The sequence below is a fragment of the Thalassophryne amazonica genome, chromosome 10 (genome assembly GCF_902500255.1).
Source record: "Thalassophryne amazonica chromosome 10, fThaAma1.1, whole genome shotgun sequence".
Classification (NCBI taxonomy): Eukaryota; Metazoa; Chordata; class Actinopteri; order Batrachoidiformes; family Batrachoididae; genus Thalassophryne; species Thalassophryne amazonica.
This window is the reverse complement of record NC_047112.1, coordinates 54,657,439-54,682,535: the sequence shown is the minus strand read 5'-3', so window position 1 is coordinate 54,682,535 and position 25,097 is coordinate 54,657,439. Positions and strand designations below refer to the sequence as shown.

Sequence of the window (25,097 nt, the reverse complement as noted above, 5' to 3'; positions counted from 1 at the left end):
TCAGGTGACCCTGAACCATCCCTTAGTTATGCTGCTATAGACTTAGACTGCTGGGGGGTTCCCATGATGCACTGAGTGTTTCTTTCTCCTTTTGCTCTGTATGCACCACTCTGCATTTAATCATTAGTGATTGATCTCTGCTCCCCTCCACAGCATGTCTTTTTCCTGGTTCTCTCCCTCAGCCCCAACCAGTCCCAGCAGAAGACTGCCCCTCCCTGAGCCTGGTTCTGCTGGAGGTTTCTTCCTGTTAAAGGGAGTTTTTCCTTCCCACTGTCGCCAAGTGTTTGCTCACAGGGGGTCGTTTTGACCGTTGGGGTTTTTACGTAATTATTGTATGGCCTTGCCTTACAATATAAAGCGCCTTGGGGCAACTGTTTGTTGTGATTTGGCGCTATATAAATAAAATTGATTGATTAAACATGTTATACATCAAATTACTTAAGAAACAAATCAATAATCAAAGTGCAAACTTTTATTTTCATACTCAAAAAATAAAGAAATATATAAAGAAATAAATGAATAGAACAAGATCTGCTTCAGGTCAAAGTGTTGAATCTGCAGACCATCACATTTTTTTCTGCAGCTCATTAAGCGTTGAGCGTTTGTTTATGGCAGCTTTCCTGAGCAAATGTTATTTTCACTGAGAAATATAAAGGATGCCTCTCCAGCGAGGCGTCCAGGGGGCATCCAGAAAAGATGCCCGAGCCACCTCAACTGACTCCTTTCGATGTGGAGGAGCAGCGGCTCAAGTCCGAGCTCCTCCTGAGTGACCGAGCTCCTCACCCTATCTCTAAGGGAGCGCCCAGCCACCCTGCGGAGGAAACTCATCCTGGCCGCTTGTACTCGTGATCTCGTTCTTTCGGTCATGTGTCAAATCTCATGACGATAGGTGAGGATCGGAACGTAGATCGATCGGTAAATCGAGAGCTTTGCCCCCCTACTCAGCTCTCTCTTCACCACGACGGTCCGATACAGCGACCGCATCACTGCAGATGCTGCACCAATCCGTCTATCGATCTCATGCTCCATCTGTACCTCACTTGTGAACAAGACCCCGAGATACTTAAACTCCTCCACTTGAGGCAAGGACACTCCACCGACCTGAAGAGGGCAAAGAACCTTTTTCCGGTCGAGAACCATGGCCTCGGATTTGGAGGTACTGATCTTCATCCCGGATGCTTCACAGTCGGCTGCAAACCACCCCAGTGCACGCTGAAGGTCCTGATTTGACGAAGCCAGCAACAGCAGAGACGAGATTCTGTGGTTCCCAAACCAGACCCCCTCTACACCCTGGCTGCGCCTAGAAATTCTGTCCATAAAAATAATGAACAGAACCGGTGACAAAGGGCAACCCTGATGGAGGCCAACGTGCACTGGAAACAGGTTTGACTTACTACCGGCAATGAGAACCAAGCTCGTGCTGCGGTCGTACAGGGACCGGATAGCCCTTAGCAAAGGAACCCGGACCCCGTACTCCCGGAGCATCCCCCACAGGGTGCCCCGAGGGACACGGTCAAACGCCTTCTCCAGATCCACAAAACACATGTGGACTGGTTGGGCGAACTCCCATGAACCCTCGAGCACCCGATGGAGGGTGTAGAGCTGGTCCAATGTGCCGTGACCAAGATGGTCGAACCTCTGATTCAACACTCAGCAAACCCAAAAGGCTGCAGGGCCAATATAGGACTGATTTTAAAACTTTGCAAACCCAAAGGGCCTCTAGGCCAGTATAGGACTGTCTTCAACACTCAGTAATCCCAATGGGCCTCAAGGCTTATATAGGACTGGCTTCAACCCTTCAGTGTCATGACTTGTGAGGCAAACTTTAAAAAAGTCTTCAGGTGTGCACCACCAGCAAATAACCAATGAACTGGCCATGTTTGATAGTTGTAATTGTTTGGGTAAATTTGTCAGAAGCGAACAGCTGCAATAATGCTGCTTCCTCTTCTATCATGTCTGAATTGGCTGAACTCTCTGAGCTCTGACCTGGTCCAATTATGTTCTTATAAAGTCACCTGCAAGAATATTTTTGTTGTTTCACATTTACCATGTTCTGCACAAGCTTCCTCATCACTAAAACCTGAGTTCCAGCTGCCACTGTTGCGTAAGCAAGAATGTTTCACCCAGAAATAGTGTGATTTATTTATTTAAGTTGGGAATATTTTCCACCATAGTGACTGTTTTCTCCTTTCTCCTGCGTGGTGTTTCTCTCTTCATTCTTTTGCTGATCAGGTATGATGAATCATCCTCCGATCCCAATCTCAGAGCTGGCTGAACACACAGAGCTCCTCAAGGCCAACGACAATCTCAAACTCTCCCAGGAATATGAGGTGAGTGCGGCAAACTTCAATGTTTCTTTGGGTTCTTGATTAATATCTGAGATTCTTCTTTTCCCAAGAGGGATGACTGTATTTTCTGATTTATTCATTTGGCATCTATTTTCTGTCTAGTTAGTGATGTAACAGACTGAGCAGCATTCAAATGGTAATCAGTTGTTTCTAAAGTGATGGAGGTGGAGGTTATGTTTTCACCTGTGTGTTTGTGCTTTGTGTGTTTTGAGGATTACTCACAGACACATGGTCTGATTTTTACCTGAGACCATCAGATATGGTCTTCAGTATTGCGAAGGCTTTGTGCCCGTCCATTTGTCCGTCTGACTTTGCTTAACATAAGTCCAGTCCTATTACCGCCAGGGTCTTCAAATTGACAGGGGACATTCTTGGGACACAGACCTTAGACAAGTTCAAAGATTGCTAACCTTGACCTATTTTAAGATGTATTTTAAGAGGTTAGAATGTCACATTCTGTTTCAGTTGCATTTATGAAATATGGTGGAGGCTTAGGGAATGAGCTGAGAAAGCGACCATTAACTTTTGGCCTGGATCCAGATCCATGGGTGGATAAATGTCATCTCTGGGGTGCAAGTTTTGTGACATACAAAAATGTGACATACTCTGTAACAGGAAACAATAAGTGAGTGTACATGTTCACATGCAACAAGCATTGTGTCGCCTTCATGTACTGTACACCTACTCCAATGGTTTCTATTCCAGGGTACACATACATACTAAAATCCAAACCCATTACAAAATATAGTATCTTAGTGGGTGTAAAATACCAATAATATAAGTTATTTACGTAATGTTGTTTTAGGACATTTTAATTAATAGATTTTAACAATGCTCATTCTCATGACATTATCTCTCCACCCCTGTCCCATGAATACATTTACATTTTCCCTCTGGTTCAGTTAGAGTATCTCGTCAATAGTTTTGCATCCTCATTGAAGACAACCTTGGATGCTGTAGCTCCTCTGAAAAAGAGAGCTTTAAATCAGAAATGTCTGACTCCGTGGTATAACTCACAAACTCGTAGCTTAAAGCAGATAACCCGTAAGTTGGAGAGGAAATGGCTTCTCACTAATTTAGAAGATCTTCACTTAGCCTGGAAAAAGAGTTTGTTGCTCTATAAAAAAGCCCTCCGTAAAGCTAGGACATCTTTCTACTCATCACTAATTGAAGAAAATAAGAACAACCCCAGGTTTCTTTTCAGCACTGTAGCCAGGCTGACAAAGAGTCAGAGCTCTATTGAGCTGAGTATTCCATTAACTTTAACTAGTAATGACTTCATGACTTTCTTTGCTAACAAAATTTTGACTATTAGAGAAAAAATTACTCATAACCATCCCAAAGATGTATCGTTATCTTTGGCTGCTTTCAGTGATGCCGGTATTTGGTTAGACTCTTTCTCTCCGATTGTTCTGTCTGAGTTATTTTCATTAGTTACTTCATCCAAACCATCAACATGTTTATTAGACCCCATTCCTGCCAGGCTGCTCAAGGAAGTCCTACCATTATTCAATGCTTCAATCTTAAATATGATCAATCTATCTTTGTTAGTTGGTTATGTACCACAGGCCTTTAAGGTGGCAGTAATTAAACCATTACTTAAAAAGCCATCACTTGACCCAGCTATCTTAGCTAATTATAGGCCAATCTCCAACCTTCCTTTTCTCTCAAAGATTCTTGAGAGGGTAGTTGTAAAACAGCTAACTGATCACCTGCAGAGGAATGGTCTATTTGAAGAGTTTCAGTCAGGTTTTAGAATTCATCATAGTACAGAAACAGCATTAGTGAAGGTTACAAATGATCTTCTTATGGCTTCGGACAGTGGACTTATCTCTGTGCTTGTTTTGTTGGACCTCAGTGCTGCTTTTGATACTGTTGACCATAAAATTTTATTACAGAGATTAGAGCATGTCATAGGTATTAAAGGCACTGCGCTGCGGTGGTTTGAATCATATTTGTCTAATAGATTACAATTTGTTCATGTAAATGGGGAATCTTCTTCACAGACTAAAGTTAATTATGGAGTTCCACAAGGTTCTGTGCTAGGACCAATTTTATTCACTTTATACATGCTTCCCTTAGGCAGTATTATTAGACGGTATTGCTTAAATTTTCATTGTTACGCAGATGATACCCAGCTTTATCTATCCATGAAGCCAGAGGATACACACCAATTAGCTAAACTGCAGGATTGTCTTACAGACATAAAGACATGGATGACCTCTAATTTCCTGCTTTTAAACTCAGATAAAACTGAAGTTATTGTACTTGGCCCCACAAATCTTAGAAGCATGGTGTCTAACCAGATCCTTACTCTGGATGGCATTTCCCTGATCTCTAGTAATACTGTGAGAAATCTTGGAGTCATTTTTGATCAGGATATGTCATTCAAAGCGCATATTAAACAAATATGTAGGACTGCCTTTTTGCATTTACGCAATATCTCTAAAATCAGAAAGGTCTTGTCTCAGAGTGATGCTGAAAAATTAATTCATGCATTTATTTCCTCTAGGCTGGACTATTGTAATTCATTATTATCAGGTTGTCCTAAAAGTTCCCTAAAAAGCCTTCAGTTGGTTCAGAATGCTGCAGCTAGAGTACTGACGGGGACTAGCAGGAGAGAGCATATCTCACCCGTGTTGGCCTCTCTTCATTGGCTTCCTGTTAATTCTAGAATAGAATTTAAAATTCTTCTTCTTACTTATAAGGTTTTGAATAATCAGGTCCCATCTTATCTTAGGGACCTCGTAGTACCATATTACCCCATTAGAGTGCTTCGCTCTCAGACTGCAGGCTTACTTGTAGTTCCTAGGGTTTGTAAGAGTAGAATGGGAGGCAGAGCCTTCAGCTTTCAGGCTCCTCTCCTGTGGAACCAGCTCCCAATTCAGATCAGGGAGACAGATACCCTCTCTACTTTTAAGATTAGGCTTAAAACTTTCCTTTTCGCTAAGGCTTATAGTTAGGGCTGGATTAGGTGACCCTGGACCATCCCTTGGTTATGCTGCTTTAGACGTAGACTGTGGGGGGGTTCCCATGATGCACTGTTTCTTTCTCTTTTTGCTCCGTATGCATCACTGCATTTAATCATTAGTGATCGATCTCTGCCCCCCTTCACAGCATGTCTTTTTCCTGGTTCTTTCCCTCAGCCCCAACCAGTCTCAGCAGAAGACTGCCCCTCCCTGAGCCTGGTTCTGCTGGAGGTTTTCTTCCTGTTAAAAGGGAGTTTTTTCCTTCCCACTGTAGCCAAGTGCTTGCTCATAGGGGGTCGTTTTGACCGTTGGGGTTTTTCATAATTATTGTATGGCCTTGCCTTACAATATAGAGCGCCTTGGGGCAACTGTTTGTTGTGATTTGGCGCTATATAAGAAAAAAGTTGATTGAGTTGATTGATTGATAGTGCTTTTGACAGAACCATATCAATGTGTTTGCAGGAAAACCACTCAGGCTCTTCTGTTACATTGTGTGTATTTAGGTTGGGTTGGGGTAACTGAGCTGTCTGAGCTCCGAGACTGCACTGGTTATAAATGACACCAGAGTTGATTAGAAATCAGGAGCGCTGAATCAGCCCTCGTTTGCATACAAGCAATATCCCCTCCTCGCCATCTCTAAATCACTGTGCCTGTCACCTCGCCTCACGCCAGACTAAGGTAGGAAGCGGGCACGCCAGCATAGATTGCTGTCATCATGCCTGCCGGTGGATGTTGGTGGATAATGACTTCTCATGCAAACCAGTATTTCTTGGCTATCTATTATTCATAAATCCACATCCGGGCTGTATACCAAATGGACAAGTATGTTCCATTTGGGGGAAGAGAGACGAGGAACGTGATGCCAAAGTTGATGCTTTACTACAACTTCTAATTACTTGGCTTTGAGAGAGAATTAAACTGCTCACTCTTTGCTTTTCCCTCTCTGTCGTTTTCACTCTGTGCGCACGCCTGCCCTGTCACACAATCACCCCCTGGAAAAATAAATGGCCAAATTAAACAGAGAAGCGTAATTTTAATTTTGTTATTTTCTTGATGAATGGCTGCTCGTCCAGGCGCCCTGGATCAGCGAGCGAGACTCTTTGGGGCTTTGACTGATTGGTTTTTATTCAGGCGGGATGTGGAAGAGGAGGAAGGGACGGCTGGTGAAAGGAGAACGGGAGAGAAAATGTGGCAGCTTGTTTAATCATGAGTGTAAGAAGAGCACAGCGAGCAGAGATGAAGAGGAGATAATTCAACGCATAAACTAGCATGTTGACCTGATGCGACGAGTTTGTTGTTGAAGTGACATGAGGTCCTTAGCAGCCATCTTCTGCAACTGCTGCTTTCTTGATAGCAGCTGTCAGTCATCATTAAACTGTTCATTGAGGATTACACCTCATTTCCACATAGTGCACGTGTACGTATCCTTGATGGCCCATTTAGCCATTCATTTGTATGCACGTCTTTGTGATGTCCAACATTGTGCAAAGATCCTCCTTCCATAGATTTCAGAGAGACTGTATGCACTGTATGCCACAAATTTAACTTTGGCAAACTGGTAAAGCTTTCAAAACCCATCAAGCTAGCTCCTTTTTTCAGTTTCTTCAACACTGTTGTTCAAAGTGTAAATGAAGAAGTAAAAAGAAAATACTTTAGCCTGTGAGTATGTTATTTTTGTAGCGGTAAGAAGAAAATTTCTTACGTCGTGGTTTTGTCTCTGTACTGTTCTGTGTGCATATTCCACACGTGGATAAAAAACGGACAAAAACAGCCTCTTGTGGCTGATGTGGCCTCCAGAATGAAATGCATTTCTTTGCTTTGAATGCTTGTGTAAGCCGAGATTATCCGACACAGAAAATTTTATATATATATATATATATATATATATATATATATATACACACAACCCCTGTTGCACCAAGTGGACTGACATGAATCATGGCTCCAACACGAGAGATGTCAATTGAAACAAAGGAGAGGATTATCAAACTCTTAAAAGAGGGTAAATCATCACGCAGTGTTGCAAAAGATGTTGGTTGTTCAGTCAGCTGTGTCTGTGTCAAATACAAACAACATGGGAAGGTTGTTAAAGGCAAACATACTGGTAGACCAAGGAAGACATCAAAGCATCAAGACAGAAAACTTAAAGCAATATGTCTCAAAAATCGAAAATGCACAACAAAACATATGAGGAACGAATGGGAGAAAACTGGAGTCAACGTCTGTGACCGAACTGTAAGAAAATGCCTAAAGGAAATGGGATTTACATACAGAAAAGCTAAATGAAAGCCATCATTAACACCTAAACAGAAAAAAACAAGGTTACAATGGGCTAAGGAAAAGCAATCGTGGACTGTGGATGACTGGATGAAAGTCATATTCAGTGATGAATCTCGAATCTGCATTGGGCAAGGTGATGATGCTGGAACTTTTGTTTGGTGCCGTTCCAATGAGATTTATAAAGATGACTGCCTGAAGAGAACATGTAAATTTCCACAGTCATTGATGATATGGGGCTGCATGTCAGGTAAAGGCACTGGGGAGATGGCTGTCATTACATCATCAATAAATGCACAGGTTTACGTTGATATTTTGGACACTTTTCTTATCCCATCAATTGAAAGGATGTTTGGGGATGATGAAATCATTTTTCAAGTTGATAATGCATCTTGCCATAGAGTAAAAACTGTGAAAACATTCCTTGCAAAAAGACACATAGGGTCAATGTCATGGCCTGCAAATAGTCCGGATCTTAATCCAATTGAAAATCTTTGGTGGAAGTTGAAGAAAATGGTCCATGACAAGGCTCCAACCTGCAAAGCTGATCTGGCAACAGCAATCAGAGAAAGTTGGAGTCAGATTGATGAAGAGTACTGTTTGTCACTCATTAAGTCCATGCCTCAGAGACTGCAAGCTGTTATAAAAGCCAGAGGTGGTGCAACAAAATACTAGTGAGTGTTGGAGCATTCTTTTGTTTTTCATGATTCCATAATTTTTTCCTCAGAATTGAGTGATTCCATATTTTTTTCCCTCTGCTTGGTCTAAAAAAGTAACCGTTACTGACTGCCACAATTTTTTTTCCTGATTTCTTATAGTGTTTCTTAAAGCCAGAAAGTTGCCATTTGAAATGACTTTAGTTTTGTGTCATGTCTATGATCTGCTTTTTTTTCTACAAAATTGAACAACTGAATGAACATCCTCCGAGGCCAGTGATGCCATAATTTTTGCCAGGGGTTGTATATATATGAGGTCTGTTAGAAAAGTATCCGACCTTTTTATTTTTTGCAAAAACCTGATGGATTTGAATCACGTGTGCTTGCATGAGCCAACCTTGAACCTTCGTGCGCATGCGTGAATTTTTTCAGGCCTGTCGGTTGCGTCATTTGCTTGTAAGCAGCCTTTGTGTGAGGATGGGTGTCATCTCTCATCGTTTTTTCTTTGCAAGGAAATGGCGGAATGACTGGAGCAGCGCAACTGCATCAAATTTTGCCAGAAACTGGGCGGCAGGCAGGTGGAAATCATTCGGATTATTCTGGCGGGTTTCGGTGACGATGCTATGGGCATCACACAGATTAAGGAGCGGTACAACCGGTTTAAAGACGGCCACACAACGGTGAAGAGTGAGCCATGCTCCGGGTGGCCATCAACATGCTGAAATGACCGGATCATTTCCAAAGTGAACGCTGTGGTGATGCGGGACCGTCGTGTGACTATCCGAGAAATTGCGGAAGAGGTGGACGTCAGCACTTTTTTGGCACATTCCACTGTGACAGAAGATTTTGCCATGAAAAGAGTTGCAGCGAAATTCATCGGCACGAAGCTGATGGCACAGCAAAAGCGCCTTCGTGTTGAAGCCTCACAGGACATGTTGACACATGCCCAGCTCGTCCACCATTCGGAAGATTCAGACGGCTTTCGGTGGCTTTTCAGTTGTGTGACTATCCAAGAAGTTGTGGACGAGGTGGGCATGTCATGGCAAAATTTGATGCAGACCAGTCTCCAGTCATTCCGCCATTTCCTTGCAAAGAAAAAAACGACGAGAGACGACATCCATCCTCACACAAATAAATAAATATATATATATATCTCCATCCATCCATTTTCTTCCACTTTATCCGGAGTCGGGTCGCGGGGGCAGCAGCTTAAGCAAAGCCGCCCAGACCTCCCAATCCACACACACCTCCCCCAGCTCCTCCGGTGTGTGTATATATATATATATATATATATATATATATATATATATAAAACATGCAATGCTAAAATATTCTTGGCCACATGAGCATTGTGTTCTTTGTAATTTGCAGTTGTTTAATTAATTAGTAAAGCCCCTTTCACACCGGGCTCACTTCGAGTTGCATTGTGCAACGTCATGATGACACCACGTGGATGCAACCCAGTGCCGAGACGACGAAGGACGAAGTGAATCGGACGCCAAAAATTAAACATGTTTAATTTTTTCTGTGTCGAGCACAGGACACAGAAATTAAGTGGTTTCAACGCAACTCAGGACAAAGCAACAGTACTCAACGTGACTGGAAGCCACACCCTCACAATACAACATTACCCGATGCCAATTTATGATTCCTGCTGTGTTCCATTGTTCCCGAAGTATAAATCACGCAGGATTGTTTTTATACCATGTACACAATGCAGTAAAACTACATGCGCAAAAAGAGCACAGAAAAAAAAAATGCTCAGCCTGGCTGCTGCTGCAACTCCTCCCTCTTAAATTCTCTCACAACTGTGTTTAAATAAAGTCCATAAAAGTTCTGCTCACAGACTGACTGCCAGAGACAGGACATGTTCACATCCAGTAAAAAGTCCAGACATCTCCAGTCCACTCATGGACGATTCATTCACGCGCGCACATGTGAACAATTAAAAGAAAAAACCTGTCTGGCTGCTGCAGTTCCTCGCTCCCCCCTCAAACTTGCTCATAATTGTGTTAAATAAAGGACAAAAAAGGACATAAGTCCTGCTTACAGACTGATTGCCAGAGACAGGACATGTCCACATCAAGTGTAACTCCAGACATCTCCACATTTACTCACGGATGGTTCGTTCACGCACACATGCAGCTCCCAGTGAAAGGAAGAAAAATAAACTATAACAGAAATCAGAGCGCAGATCTGCAGCCCTGCACAAGAACAAATATAAACTAGAAGAGAAATCAGAGTGCACAGTCTGGCTGCAGCCAGACTGCCTGCAGATCCTCCTCTGCATTCTCACCTCCTCTCTGCTCTCCTGTTGTGTGCACCTGACGCAGACATTCCTGCATCATCATAACACCGCATGAAGCAACTCGATGCAGGCCCAGTGTGAAAGGGGCTTAAGCTCCTATTGCCTTGCGTACAAATTTTGCATGTTCAGTCAGTCAATAAAAAACAATACTTACATTTTAACGGCATCTGCAGGAGGCCTTGTCTGTGTGCATATATGAGCTTTTCACAGAAGCTGAAGTCGTGCAAATCAAGGAATATTTTGAGATCACCCTATGTGCATTTACAGGTATTAATGAGACAATGCCTTGTTATTAGTTCAGAGGTGTTATTAGGTTCTAAAAACAGCATTTTCGGTTTTAGAAGTGCATATTTTTCACTAGCCTTTACATAATATACAACCCCAATTCCATTGAAGTTGGGACGTTGTATAAAATGTAAATAAAACAGAATACAATGATTTGCAAATCCTCTTCAAACTATATTCAACTGCATACACCACAAAAACAAGATATTTAATGTTCAAACTGATAAACTTTGTTTTTGTGCAAATATTTGCTCATTTTGAAATGGATGCCTGCAGCACATTTCAAAAAAGTTGGAATGGGGCAACAAAAGACTAGGAAAGTTGATGAATGCTCAAAGAACGCCTGTTTGGAAACAGGTGATTGTCATGATTGGGTATAAAAGGAGCATCCCCAAAAGGTTCAGCCGTTCACAAGCAAAGATGGGGCGAGGATCACCACTTTGTGAACAACTGCGTGAAAAAATAGCCAACAGTTTAAGAACAATGTTTCTCAATGTTCATTTGCAAGAAATTTAGGGATTCCATCATCTACAGTCCATAATATAATCAGAAGAACTTTCTACACGTAAGCGGCAAGGCTGAAAACCAACATTGAATGCCTGTGACCTTCGATCCCTCAGGTGGCACTGCATTAAAACCGGCATCAATGTGTAAAGGATCTTACCACATGGGCTCAGGAACACTTCAGAAAACCATTGTCAGTTAATAAAGTTTGTTGCTACATCTACAAGTGCAAGTTAAAACTCTACCATGCGATGCGAAAGCTATACATCAACAACATCCAGAAACGCTACCGCCTTCTCTGGGCATGAGCTCAGTTGAATTGGCCAAAAATGAAGCAAAGTTAGCAGCTAGCGACACCAGGAAGTGACATCACCACGCAAACATCCATTAAATGTTTTGTAAATCCTTCCAGAGGTGTTATTAGGTTACAAAAACAGCATTTTCAGTTTGAGAAGTGTTTATTTCTTGATAACATTTACCTAATATATGAGAAAGGTGTTATTTCTAGCCAAAAACAAAGCAAAGTTAGCAGCTAGCGACAACAGGACGTGACATCACTACAATAACATCTGAGATCGTACCAAAAAATTAAGTACAGAATATGACTTTTTAAACTCTTAAATACCCCTTAAAATAGGTCAAGGTTAGCCATATTTGAACTTGTTCAAAGTCTGTGTCCCAAGAATGGTCCCTGTCAATTTGAAGACCCTGGCAGTAATAGGACTGGACTTATGCTGAGGACAGACAGATGGACAGATGAAAAGCCGGGTGACAAGAATAATCAGGAATGCCACTTATATTCCTAAAACCTATCAGTTCCCATTCTTATCAAGATCAGGAGGAGGTGATTGTTGGTGAAACAGTTTAAACCAATGGTTGCAGTTAAATACATTCTCCAAGTAGTTGGTTTGATTTTAAAACCTGACTCCAACATTACATTTCTGAGTTTTCAATTTTTGACATTTCGGGCAAATGATTCCAGCCCTGATGGGTACAGGCTCATTCAAACCTGCGCACCCGGTCAGCCTCAAGGGGAACTGCAGAGAAACGTCAAATAAAAGGCGAGTAGGCTGGTGTTTACAATGTAGAGGGGAAGTGTAAACATCAGAGAGGAAGGGAGAGATGGAGGAGATAAAGAAGAAAAAAGTCAGCAGTAAAGTAACTTCTAAAAGGCAGATGAAGTGATACAGATCAGGGAAACTGGGACAAAGAAAAAGGTGCAAAAGGAGAATTGAGTGAGGAAAGAAAACAACAAATAAAGCAGAGAAGAAGCTTTATATAAAGACGATGCCCTGCACGTTATTGGATCCAGTTTCCAGTTGGACTTTATTTAGCTTCTTTCTCTCTGTCTTGCTCCTCAGGCTGCACGTCGAAGCCCCGAAAGCAGACATGCATTTACAGCATCTGCAAAAGAGCACCAGGATGTCTGTGTACAAATGGAAAATCGTAGTGACATACGAAATTACTTTGTCTGTGGAAGCAGCCAGGTTGCTAAATTTGTCTGTCACTCGATCACTGAGTGTCACACCACGCCCTCCCCTGTTGGAGAAGAGCTGCTTCTGTTAGCAGCACTTCATATTATTCTCTTGCTAAATTCAAGTCAGGTTTATTTATAAAACCCAAATTCACAGTCGTGCACAAACATAAAGGCCGTGCCGTCTGTTCAGTGAACACTGATGATCTTGCATGGCGCGAATCTCTATTGTTGTGGTGAGATCAACCTTGTTCATGATTATTGTAGCTCATCTTTTCCTACGATTTATCTTATTTTATCTGCTTGTTCCCCACCTTTCTCCCGACAGTCTATCGATCCAGGCCAACAGTTCACCTGGGAGCACTCCAACCTGGAGGTGAATAAACCCAAGAACCGCTACGCTAACGTCATCGCCTATGACCACTCCCGCGTGATCCTGGCTCCCATCGAGGGTAAGGCTGACCTGCCGCAACACTCTACAGCTCCCTCACCTCGGAGATGAGCTCATGCTTTTTGGAAAGCACTCATAATTACAGAAAGTTTTTTTTAAGTAATTAGAGCTGTGGAAGGATTGGAGACATGCTAGACCAGATGAGACAGGATGCCTCTGACTAGACTTCCAAATGAGATTACATGAAATTGTGGGCAGAAGTATATGAATAAAATACAACTTATTTTACTGCACGAAAGATTATATGAGTGAATGAGAATAGAACTGAATAGAACAAGACAAATTTGTCTGACTGACATCACACAACCTGCTCATCACAAGCACTTTTTTTGTTATACCATCTTGATTTTGGTTTCAAATTATTCCCAATGTACACAGTCAAATTCCTTCTGCATTATGTCACTTTTGGTTGAACATTGTGATTCCTAACGTTCTGTTAACATTTTGTCTACAATGGAAAAATTGTTGCTGGCTTGTTACTTGAAAGACAGCTACAGGATCTTTGAGTAATTTAGGCAAAGGATGTATAGACTCGGGTTCTTGAGAGACAGTCAGGGGTGATTTCATTAGAATCAAAGGTAACAACAGGTGTTAACAAAAGAAATGTTCAACTGGAGCCAATAGAAATTTTGAGTCTTTGAGTAATTTTAGACGAAGGATCTACTCTGTAGCCTCAGTGGTTACTGACATACAGTGACAGGTTGTTTTTTTTGGGCTGTTGTATGATGTAACTGGCTTACTAGGCATTTTCAGGAAAAACGTGTTTAATTACAGCAAACAAACTTGGGATGTTTGAGCATTTTCAGCTCCAATTCTGCTCTCCAGCCTCTGTTTACAGTAAGTTGTGGGTGAATTTTGTTGTTTTGGCCATGACAGTGGTAGTTCTTCACATCCTGAAAATGTTTAGAGTGGGGTGCCCTCAATTTTTGGGGCTTGCGAGCTAGTTTTAAAAATGACCAATTCAAAATGATCTACCTACATTATAAATGCTAAACATACATTGACTCATCAATTAAACTGAGTGCAGAACTGTAGTAAAACCTAATCCCACAGTAATGCTGACTTCAACATTTGAGTTGTTAAAATTATTATTGTTATTAGAAGTAGTATTTAGTAGAATGTCTTCAAAAGTGGACCTTTAATCTAGGGGTCCACACACACAACACCTTTTTTCCATCTGGATTCGCCCCTGCTTTTCCATCCTAGCAGGAAGAATAAATAACGTTTTTATGCAGAAAGCACGACCTGATTGAGAGGTCAGAAGATTTTATCAGCGCTTTGTACATCATGCCATCCTCAGAAACAGACTTAAGGTGCTTTTTTTTTGGGGGGGGGGGGGGGGCATTAGTATTATTAACACATTGTGGGTCTTTAGCTGTTTTTAGTTTAACCACAGTGAGGACACTCACAGAGCACCACATACTTTTAAAGAAAGGAAATGTGTGAAAATGCCTTTGAAAAGCTCACTGCAGATGTGCTTTCACCACCACGCTTTAAGACACAAACAGACAATAACAACTTTTTTAAACTCTGACCTGCTGCACAAAACAGCAGATGAACAGCTTGCATCATCAGTGCTAACAGTGGGCGAAGTGGGTGGTTCGGCCAAACCTCTGACCTCCCCCTGGCTATGGGCCAGTTTTAATGCCATGTGATATACCCACACTAACTTTGTGATCAACAGGTCAGTCGCAATCAATCGCAATTGATGTATTTGGCACCCTGGTTTAGAGCCTCCAATGCAAAACCTCAAAATCTTGCCAAATACATTTCTGTGATTTTAGGTCAAAATTTCGAATTATGAGGGGTGTAGCAATTAACTACTACAAACTGTAAATCAATTTTTAAGTAACAGGTATGACTACATCGTTGCAACTCCTGCATCCATCTAAATGTACCATGAACTGTCAGTCAGTTGGGTTTAGCTTGTTTCACTGCTGCTTCTGTGTCTTCAAACATTCACAAAAACTCAAAGGTCAGCGTAAAGACTGTGCCTGGTCACAGGAGCATTTAATTTTGCCTGTGAAGTAAAAACAAAATCAGTGTGTCAGTATAATGAATATACACTCAACAAAAATATAAACGCAACACTTTTGGTTTTGCTCCCATTTTGTATGAGATGAACTCAAAGATCTAAAACTTTTTCCACATACACAATATCACCATTTCCCTCAAATATTGTTCACAAACCAGTCTAAATCTGTGATAGTGAGCACTTCTCCTTTGCTGAGATAATCCATCCCACCTCACAGGTGTGCCATATCAAGATGCTGATTAGACACCATGATTAGTGCACAGGTGTGCCTTAGACTGCCCACAATAAAAGGCCACTCTGAAAGGTGCAGTTTTATCACACAGCACAATGCCACAGATGTCGCAAGATTTGAGGGAGCGTGCAATTGGCATGCTGACAGCAGGAATGTCAACCAGAGCTGTTGCTCGTGTATTGAATGTTCATTTCTCTACCATAAGCCGTCTCCAAAGGCGTTTCAGAGAATTTGGCAGTACATTCAACCAGCCTCACAACCGCAGATCACGTGTAACCACACCAGCCCAGGACCTCCACATCCAGCATGTTCACCTCCAAGATCATCTGAGACCAGCCAGCTGCTGAAACAATTGGTTTGCATAACCAAAGAATTTCTGCACAAACTGTCAGAAACCGTCTCAGGGAAGCTCATCTGCATGCTCGTCGTCCTCATCGGGGTCTCAACCTGACTCCAGTTCCTCGTTGTAACCGACTTGAGTGGGCAAATGCTCACATTCGCTGGCGTTTGGCACGTTGGAGAGGTGTTCTCTTCACGGATGAATCCCGGTTCACACTGTTCAGGGCAGATGGCAGACAGTGTGTGTGGCGTCGTGTGGGTGAGCAGTTTTCTGATGTCAATGTTGTGGATCGAGTGGCCCATGGTGGCGGTGGGGTTATGGTATGGGCAGGCATATGTTATGGACGAAGAACACAGGTGCATTTTATTGATGGCATTTTGAATGCACAGATACCGTGACGAGATCCTGAGGCCCATTGTTGTGCCATACATCCAAGAACATCACCTCATGTTGCAGCAGGATAATGCACAGCCTCATGTTGCAAGGATCTGTACACAATTCTTGGAAGCTGAAAATGTCCCAGTTCTTGCATGGCCGGCATACTCACCGGACATGTCACCCATTGAGCATGTTTGGGATGCTCTGGACCGGCGTATACGACAGCGTGTACCAGTTCCTGCCAATATCCAGCAACTTCGCACAGCCATTGAAGTGGAGTGGACCAACATTCCACAGGCCACAATTGACAACCTGATCAACTCTATGCGAAGGAGATGTGTTGCACTGTATGAGGCAAATGGTGGTCACACCAGATACTGACTGGTATCCCCCCCCCCCCCCCCAATAAACAAAACTGCACCTTTCAGAGTGGCCTTTTATTGTGGACAGTCTAAGGCACACCTGTGCACTAATCATGGTGTCTAATCAGCATCTTGGTATGGCACACCTTTGAGGTGGGATGGATTATCTCAGCAAAGGAGAAGTGTTCACTATCACAGATTTAGACTGGTTTGTGAACAATATTTGAGGGAAATGGTGATATTGTGTATGTGGAAAAAGTTTTAGATCTTTGAGTTCATCTCATACAAAATGGGAGCAAAACCAAAAGTGTTGCGTTTATATTTTTGTTGAGTATATGTACCCATTTAAATGAGTTCAAATCACAATGTGCTAGTACTGTCATACTAGTTCAGAACAGGAATGCTATGTTATCCTATTTTAAGCTATTCTGACAACAGCAGACTTCTTCTTCTGGGCTTTTTCTATGCTGTGCTTTTTGCTGGGGTATGTGGTGCTGCCCTCAGAGGTGAACAAAAGGTGAACTGAGGCAGCAAAACAGAAGAATGTCTTTCTGGTTTTTTATGAAAGGTTCACCACAATCTAATTAGTTTTTCCTCACTGTGAGTGCATTTGGTCAGTTCTCAGCTTATTTTTGAGTTGTTGTCTTCACAAGTTGGTTGGAATGGACCAACTCAGTGACCTACTTTTCCACATTTTTGCTGTCCAAGCCCTATGGTGTTACTAGAGCAGGGAATAACACAGGAATGAGGTGCAGATCAGAAGTCCAGAGAAATAGGCTTCTTTAGTAAGTCTGTAAGTCTGGCTGTTGTGATGCCAGACCAGTCACCAAAGCAGGAGATCCAACAGCCCACTCTGAAACAGTCAGACTTCCAAATTGTCCACAAGATGTGACATTGCTCATTAATAGGGTTATAACGATACCAAAATCTCATGATACGATAAGAGACAAGGAAAAAAGTTCAGGACAGGATTTTTTTTCTTGCATCTTCTCAAATCTTTTCTGGGTGATGATTTGCCACGTGACTCTCTATGTTACTTGTGTTCCCTGAGGTGCAGATCACTGTCATCTGGCAACATCGGCTTATAGCTTTTTGTTTGTCCGTCACTTCCTCTCCTTGGCCATTTCTTAGCACGGGGAAACCAAAATGCTACCATGCGTCCCATTTTAAAGATGCTGAAGTATCTACAATTTCAAAAACTTCTCTGGTTCTGGTGTCATTTTTGCTGTACTGCTCGATCTGTAAAGGCAGTGCATGGAATGCAAAGGACGATAGACACGCAAGGAATGGCAGTCTGTAGTTGTCACTTCCCTCCACTCTGCTCCACTCACTGCGATTGAAACAAAACTGCAGTTTTTCATGGAAGATCTATCGTTTGATACCGTTACAGGTTCACGGCGGTGTTGAGACGCTTTTGTTCTTGCGATATTGAAAAATTGATGATAGTGTTGCATCTCTGCTCATTAAGCCTCAATGGCAGAGCCTAGTGCACTATTTATAATTAAATTCTTTTTTGGGGGGGTCTGTTTGCTGGCTGCACAATTGACTTTATTGATCTAATGGGCAGCTATACAGCAGTGCACCAAATCTGTATTTTAAAGGACCGATGAAAGTATAAAAGCAAGGAAAAGAAGGGGAAATGTTGCAGGAACTAAGGTGGACTGCTCTACAGAAATATTATCCAGAGACAACACAAGAGCAATAAGCAAAGCTTGAGAGCAGTTGAATGAAATAACATGTAGCAGGTGAAGTAACAGTTCAACAGGTTGTGTTGGTTCCCAGGATTCAGTCTATTTGCAGTACAAAACAAGATTTAGGTGGCGGCTGTAGCAAAGAGTAGTTTCAGTTCAATGTGTGAGCAGACAACCACTCTGTAGAATATTATTTTGGAGTGAAGTGAGGACTTGTTTGATTTCTTGTTTAAACCCAGCACTTAGTCAGATCTCGCATTCGTCATTGCCGAGGAGCTTATCCAGTGTCCTATTTGTCTCTTCGTATTTGTCCTGCTCACAGTGCTTCCCTGTAACATCCCATGGACATGGCACCAAAAATCATGAACCCAGAAAATCTCTTCCTCTGAGTGCAAATCTCAACAGACACTGTCAGAGGTAGTCACCCTTCACCGCTGACGTTGTTTTGGTGATGTACCACCAGAAAAGCACCCATCTCCTCGCACACAGCGGTGCCAAACCCCATACCCCTGAGCGCACTTCTCTCAGTAGTAGGGCCAATTTGAGAGTACCTCAGCACGCATAACCAAATTATTCCAAAGGCAAAAAGAAATGCCTCATCCATAAATACATAAATTAATCAAGTCTGAAATTTCTATTTTACACTGCGGTGATCTTGCCATTAGTTGCAGCAGAAGGACAATTCATGCACGCTGCCATTCTCTGTTCACTTAGCTCTGACTAAAGGCACGGCACCACAGCCGGATTGTGCGATGCGGTATTCGTTTTAATAACATTTGCTTTTTTTCTCCTTCCTTTTAGTATTTCTTCCTCTCTGTATTGTCCCTTTTTCAGTCTCTCCCTCCGCCCCTGCTGGATCTCAGTCGTTCTCTCCTCCTGAGTTGTCCTCGCTGCGTATCCTCTCTTAAATTAGCTCAGTGGGGTGTTTCATTGTTTGTCGCTTGAGCGAGGAGACGTCAGTCAAAGAGACGTGACTTCGGCACAGACTCCCCACGCTGCAGTCTGCAGTCTGCTGTGAGGACGCCAGAAGTTAGTTAAATAAAGAGGTGTGATGCTCTGTGTTATCGCTGCCAGATGCTCGGTGTAAGACATGCCGTAATCGCAGATTATCTTGTTTACATTTATGACATGCTGCCTTACGTTCTTATCCAGAGCAACTTAAACTTGCTGAGCTAATAAGGTTTGTGCATCAAGGTCAAGGACACCTCAACAAGACAGGATGAAAATAGACACACATCGACTGTAGCACAGGAGACAGCTTTTGGCTTTTTGGGTGAAAACCATTGGTTTCCACCAACTGGATTCAGAATTACTCAACAAAACTTTCACTTTTCATTGTTTTTGATAGCACCCATCGGCTAGAATTTATTGTTAGGTCTTGGCAACAGTGACTCAGAATTTAACACATTTCTTTTGTAGGGATTCTTTGTTTATAGTAAAACAGAAAAATAAGGTTAAAAATCCATTTTTGTTGTTATTGTTGTTTTGTTTTTTTTGTTTGTTTTTTTAAGCAAACTGGGTAACAGTTAGGCTGTGTTCTGTCAGTGGAAGCACAATATATTTAACCAGATATGTGGCAAAACATTCTGTGGTGTGTGTGTGCGTGTGTGTACATTTGCAATATACTTTACAAGTGCCATGTTCACTACGCTGAGCTGGTATCAAAATCTTTTTCTCCAGCTCATTCATGCAGCCAGCAGTACAGAGGAGATTCTTCCAACTTTAAGGGTACAGGTGTGTAATGGACCGCGGTAGCAGCTGGAGAGAGATGGTCTCTGTATCAACCTGCAGGCTGTGGTGCCTCATTGGTTGATTTACTCCTGGGCCTCGTCTTCCTCAAGCTTCAAGCACACTCCATCCATGATGGCAAATAAGCTTTCAAGGTTTCACCGACACATCAAAAGCAACTTAGATGGATCTGACCGTGGCACTAATGAGTCCCAGATATTGTAACAAAGGCTGTTCTTGTATTTAGGCTGTTCTGATTGAAGGACTGCAGTGGACTACGTAAAAATTATAGATGATTTCATCTTATTTCATTTACTGTGATATTTTAAAGTACTATTTATGAGCAACAAAACAATGGCTTAGAACGTACGGAATGCACTTTTCAAAGTTGTATATTCCAACTTCATAAGCCTACCATTATCCGGGCAGAAAAAAAAGAGATTTTATGACTAAATGTCAACTGCCAGGCAGGGATTCCAGATTTTCAAGTGACATATTTTATACACTGGAGTGTGTCCCAGTTATCTGCCTCCCTGGGAAAGCCTGTGCCAGTGTACATAAGAGGAGACTTAGACTGGTTGTTGTACCTCCGATTCAGGAAGAACAATGCAGATTTTGTCCTGGTCATGGAACAGTGGACCAGTTCTTTATCCTCACAAGGATATTTGAAGTATCTTGGGAGTATGCTCAACCAATCTGCATGTGTTTTGTGGTATTGGGAAAGGCATACAAGGTGTATGGGGTGCTGTGGGAGTATGAGGTACCGCAACCGCTGCGATGCACAGTTCATTCTTTATACGACCAAAATAGGAGCTGTCTTTTAATTCTTGGCATTACATCAAACCTGTTCCCAGTAGGTGCTGGTCTCCTCCAAGGCTGCACCTTTTCGCTATTTCTGTTCGTAATGTTCATGGACAAGATTTCGAGGTGCAGTTTGGTGATCACAGAAGTACATCTCTGCTTTGATGTGGTTCTGTTGGCTTCATCAGATAGTGACCTCTGATGTGCAATGGGCAGGTTTGAAGAAAGAGCTTGTGGTGAAGAAAGGGCCGAGTCAGAAGGTGAGATTCTCGAGTCAGAAGGTGAGATTCTCTAGTCAATTTACACTTCTATGTTCACCAATGGTCATGAACCTTTGGGTAATTACTGAAAGAACAAAGTCATGAATACAAGCGGTTTAAATGAGAGTTCCCCATTGGATATCTGGGCTTACATTCAGGGACAGGGTGAGAACTCAAATGTCTTGGAGGGAGTCGCAGTAGTGCTTCTTCACATCTAATGGGCATTTGGTGAGGATGGTGATGGATGCCTTAATCTTTTCCATTGGGAGATCTTCCAGGCACATTCATCTGAGAGGAAAACCCAAGACATGCTGGGGGGATTATATTTCCCAGCTGTCTTTGGAATGCCTCAAGATTCCCCAGGAAGATTTTGAGGACTTGGCTGAGGATGGGGACATGTTGCAGAACATGAATGAATGAATAAATACATTAGTGGTGGTTTTTTTGAAAAAAGGTTGTGTTCACAGTTTGTGCTTCTTGATGATGGGGGTTGATTTGGCCACCCTCCATTCCATACATGGACTGAGGGTTATGGCATTGTGAATGTAGGTTGGGATGTGACCATTAGACAGAATGGTCTTGACTGAAAAAAACACTTGCATAAACAGCCTATGGATGCATGTAATGATTAAAGTCGAAAAGAAAAAAACATCAGTTAAGTTGCAGAAGAAAAGCCATCAAGGTTGTACATTCAGTTTTTATTTTTCTTTCTGTGGTTTATGTGCAGGTATCACAGGTAGCGACTACATCAATGCCAACTACATTGATGGCTACAGGAAGCAGAACGCCTACATTGCCACACAGGGTCCATTACCGGAGACTTTTGGCGACTTCTGGAGGATGGTGTGGGAGCAGAGGGCAGCTACTGTCGTCATGATGACCAAGCTGGAGGAGAAGTCACGGGTAAGATTAATTGTTTTTATGAAGGATTCTTGCAGCAAATGCAAGCAATTTGAAGTTAAGATCATTCCTTCACAAGATCAAGTGCAAGTACCAACTGTTAAAAAAATCACATCTTCATATTTGCTACTTGATTTCCCAGTTGCACACTGCATTGGTATTTGATCATTACTACTACTGGATGGAATTCTTTCAGAGAAGTACAGGAATCTCAGCGGGCTGGGGAAAGCAGTGTGAGGGTGTAAGTGAAATTGCATTAATTCAGAGAGAGTCTACCTGTGCATGCTTGACGAGTTAGGCTATGTACTCACTGGGAATATGACTCAGCTTTTGGTTCTCTTTACTATCCGTATTTGCAGTAGAAATGACGAGACATTTCATGTTCCCAACAGCACTGAGAGCTTAACGAGTTTAGCACTTTGAGTGTGCCATGTAAAAACACGAATAAAAAAATTTCAGCAGCTGAATGCGACTCTGACCGGTGCCTCTCACAGCCATCTGTTGACAGTGGATGATGTTAAATAAAAGTGTCTGAAACATGACCTTCTTGACGAAGGATGCTAATGTGTATTTGTTTTTCCACTGGGCCATCTACACACACACACACACACACACACATATATATATATAAAACGGCTGAGTGGATCCTTGTCATTTGATTGGTGCTTTGTATGTCACATGACATGGATAAATTCATCCCATTTGTGTTGCATTGCATTTAGAGTGCAGCTTGATCCATTTAGAGTGCAAATTTGGTTCCATACGTTTGGTACCATTGCATTCTGCACACGCACACACACGCACGTGCTTGTGCACGAGCACGTGCACGCACATGTGCCCACGCAAAACAAATCCACTGTGTTGTCTGGAGGCTGTTGGCAGGAAGTTGGAATGAAAAACTGGACTAATTTCTGATGTGATTTTTTTTTTTTTTTTTTCGCTGCAGTGAGGATGTACACAGTCTTTTTTTGGTAGTAGACTCATGCACAAGCGCCGACCAGGTTGCGTGTATGCACGCGCGCGTGGGGGACAACTCTCCCGAGACATAATTTTATTGAGCTAACTGACAGTGCTTGTATTCTTGTAAGACACACACACACACACGTTCATGCATGTGCATGTACACGAGCCCACATGTGCTCATGCATGCACATGCACACATGCCCACACATGGGCATGCGCACACAACACGCCCGCGCACACACACACACAAACTCATTTCTGACGTGATTTTTTTTTTTTTATTCGCTGCACTGAGGACGTACACAGTTGACTGACCCAGTTGTGTGTGTGTGTGTGTGTGTGTCCTCGCGCGTGCGCGTGTGGGGGACAATGACACAATGATTTGATTGAGCTAACTGACGCTGCTAATTCTTGTAACATATACACACACACACACACAATCAGCGGAGTGGATGCATGAAGACCTGTTCACATGAAACGCTGAATGATTTTTGGCTGGACTAAGAAACTACACAAAGTCTTTTTTTTTTTTTTTAATGGAAGTCCAAAGTCAGTGCATAGCATCACTGGACTACATGTTACAATTTGGACTTTAGCAGCAGTGAAACAGCAAAATGTAAGTCCCTTTTCTGTTGTTTATAAATTAATAAAATATCAAATGACAAGTATCTATTTTAGCTGATTATTTAGCAAATAATGAATGTTTTTACATTCTTTAAATGGAACAAATACTTAATTTGCCTTGTTGCATGGTATGTTCCAGCTTTCACCTCATGAAATATTCGTACCATTGACCTCATAAACATTCATTATTTGTATAATATATATGAGACAGAGAATGAGAATCGTGCTAATACTGCTAATGGCCCAGTCACATGGCACACGACAATTCCTGAACGAAGGGAACAAGTAAAAAACGTCACAATTTGTTGAGACAAGGTGGATGAAAGAGCTTTTATCACCGAACAAAGTCTGGCCTGCTTTTCCGCTCTTTTTATTAAGAGACGCCCTCATCACATAAACAAGAAACTTGTCCTAAGGGTGGGGGTAATGACGCAAGACAAGTTTCTTCCCATAACATAAACGCATACGTCAAGTGCAGCTGTAAGGAAGAACACTTCAGGTCAGCACATCTCGTTCGTCTGTTGCAGGTATCAGCTGTTCTGCATCTGCCTGAAGTGTCCTGTCTTCCACACTCCTTCACACTAAACACCACATCACAATAGTCAAAACGTTCTCTTGCTCCCAGTCGTTAGAGGCTGCGAAAACAAAGTTATGTTATAACAATAAGTACATCCAGTCCTTCATTCCCAGCTCAGATTGACCCCAGAGTGCTAAAACAAAATTGAATTCTCAGGATTGCATTAAGACAGGTGCAAAACAGCACATCTCCGTTCTCATGAGAAAGAAGACAAAGCTAAAACAAGGTTGAATAACACGTACGTTCTCAGGGTGAAGTGCAAAACAGCACAACACCGTTCTCATGAGAAAGAAGACAAAGCTAAACAAGGTTGAATAACACATACATTCTCAGGGTGAAGTGCAAAACAGCACAACACCGTTCTCATGAGAAAGAAGACAAATGTACAAACGTTTAACAGTGATAACATATATACAAAATCTTTAACATTCCCCTCCTGTTTATCGCCTGTTAAACATACAGTAGGCATCACTCAGCTTAGCACTTCTTTTTGAGATTTTCACTAAGAGGTTCATCATGGTATGTTTTCTCTATAGGCTTACACCCCAGAGGTGATGTCATCATTGTCACCATCATCGGTGTCTGGGTCATCATACTTCCATTGGTCTGGGTACAGGTCAGGAGAGCCATCGTCCTCCTTGTCGTCATCTGTCCCCAGAAGTGGATATGATGCTGGACCCCCTCCTGGTCCTGGACTTATTGCTGTGGTTATCATTCTATTTACAAGGCCTCGGAGACATGGAATACAACAACATCCACACAATGTTAGAATTGCAGCAAATACTGCTATAGACACTAATAGTGAAGAAATCAAAGACCTCCATTTTCCCATCCCTTCCAGCCACCAATCCCAGCCTTCGGTGTTTACTCCACTGTGCTCTTTCATCTTCCTGTTCAACGTTCTCAGCCCGTCAATGGCTTGAGTGAGACTGCC

General features: G+C 42.3%; 1 protein-coding gene across 1 annotated transcript in view; it reads left to right on the top strand.

Annotated features, from left to right (window-relative positions):
* The window catches only part of ptprsa (protein tyrosine phosphatase receptor type Sa), a 515,480-nt gene that overhangs the window by 419,935 nt on the left and 70,448 nt on the right, over positions 1-25,097 (top strand). Inside the window, 3 exon segments of the mRNA XM_034180027.1 lie at positions 2,233-2,330; positions 13,150-13,273; positions 21,827-22,002. Of these exon segments, the coding sequence (XP_034035918.1) occupies positions 2,233-2,330; positions 13,150-13,273; positions 21,827-22,002 (398 nt within the window).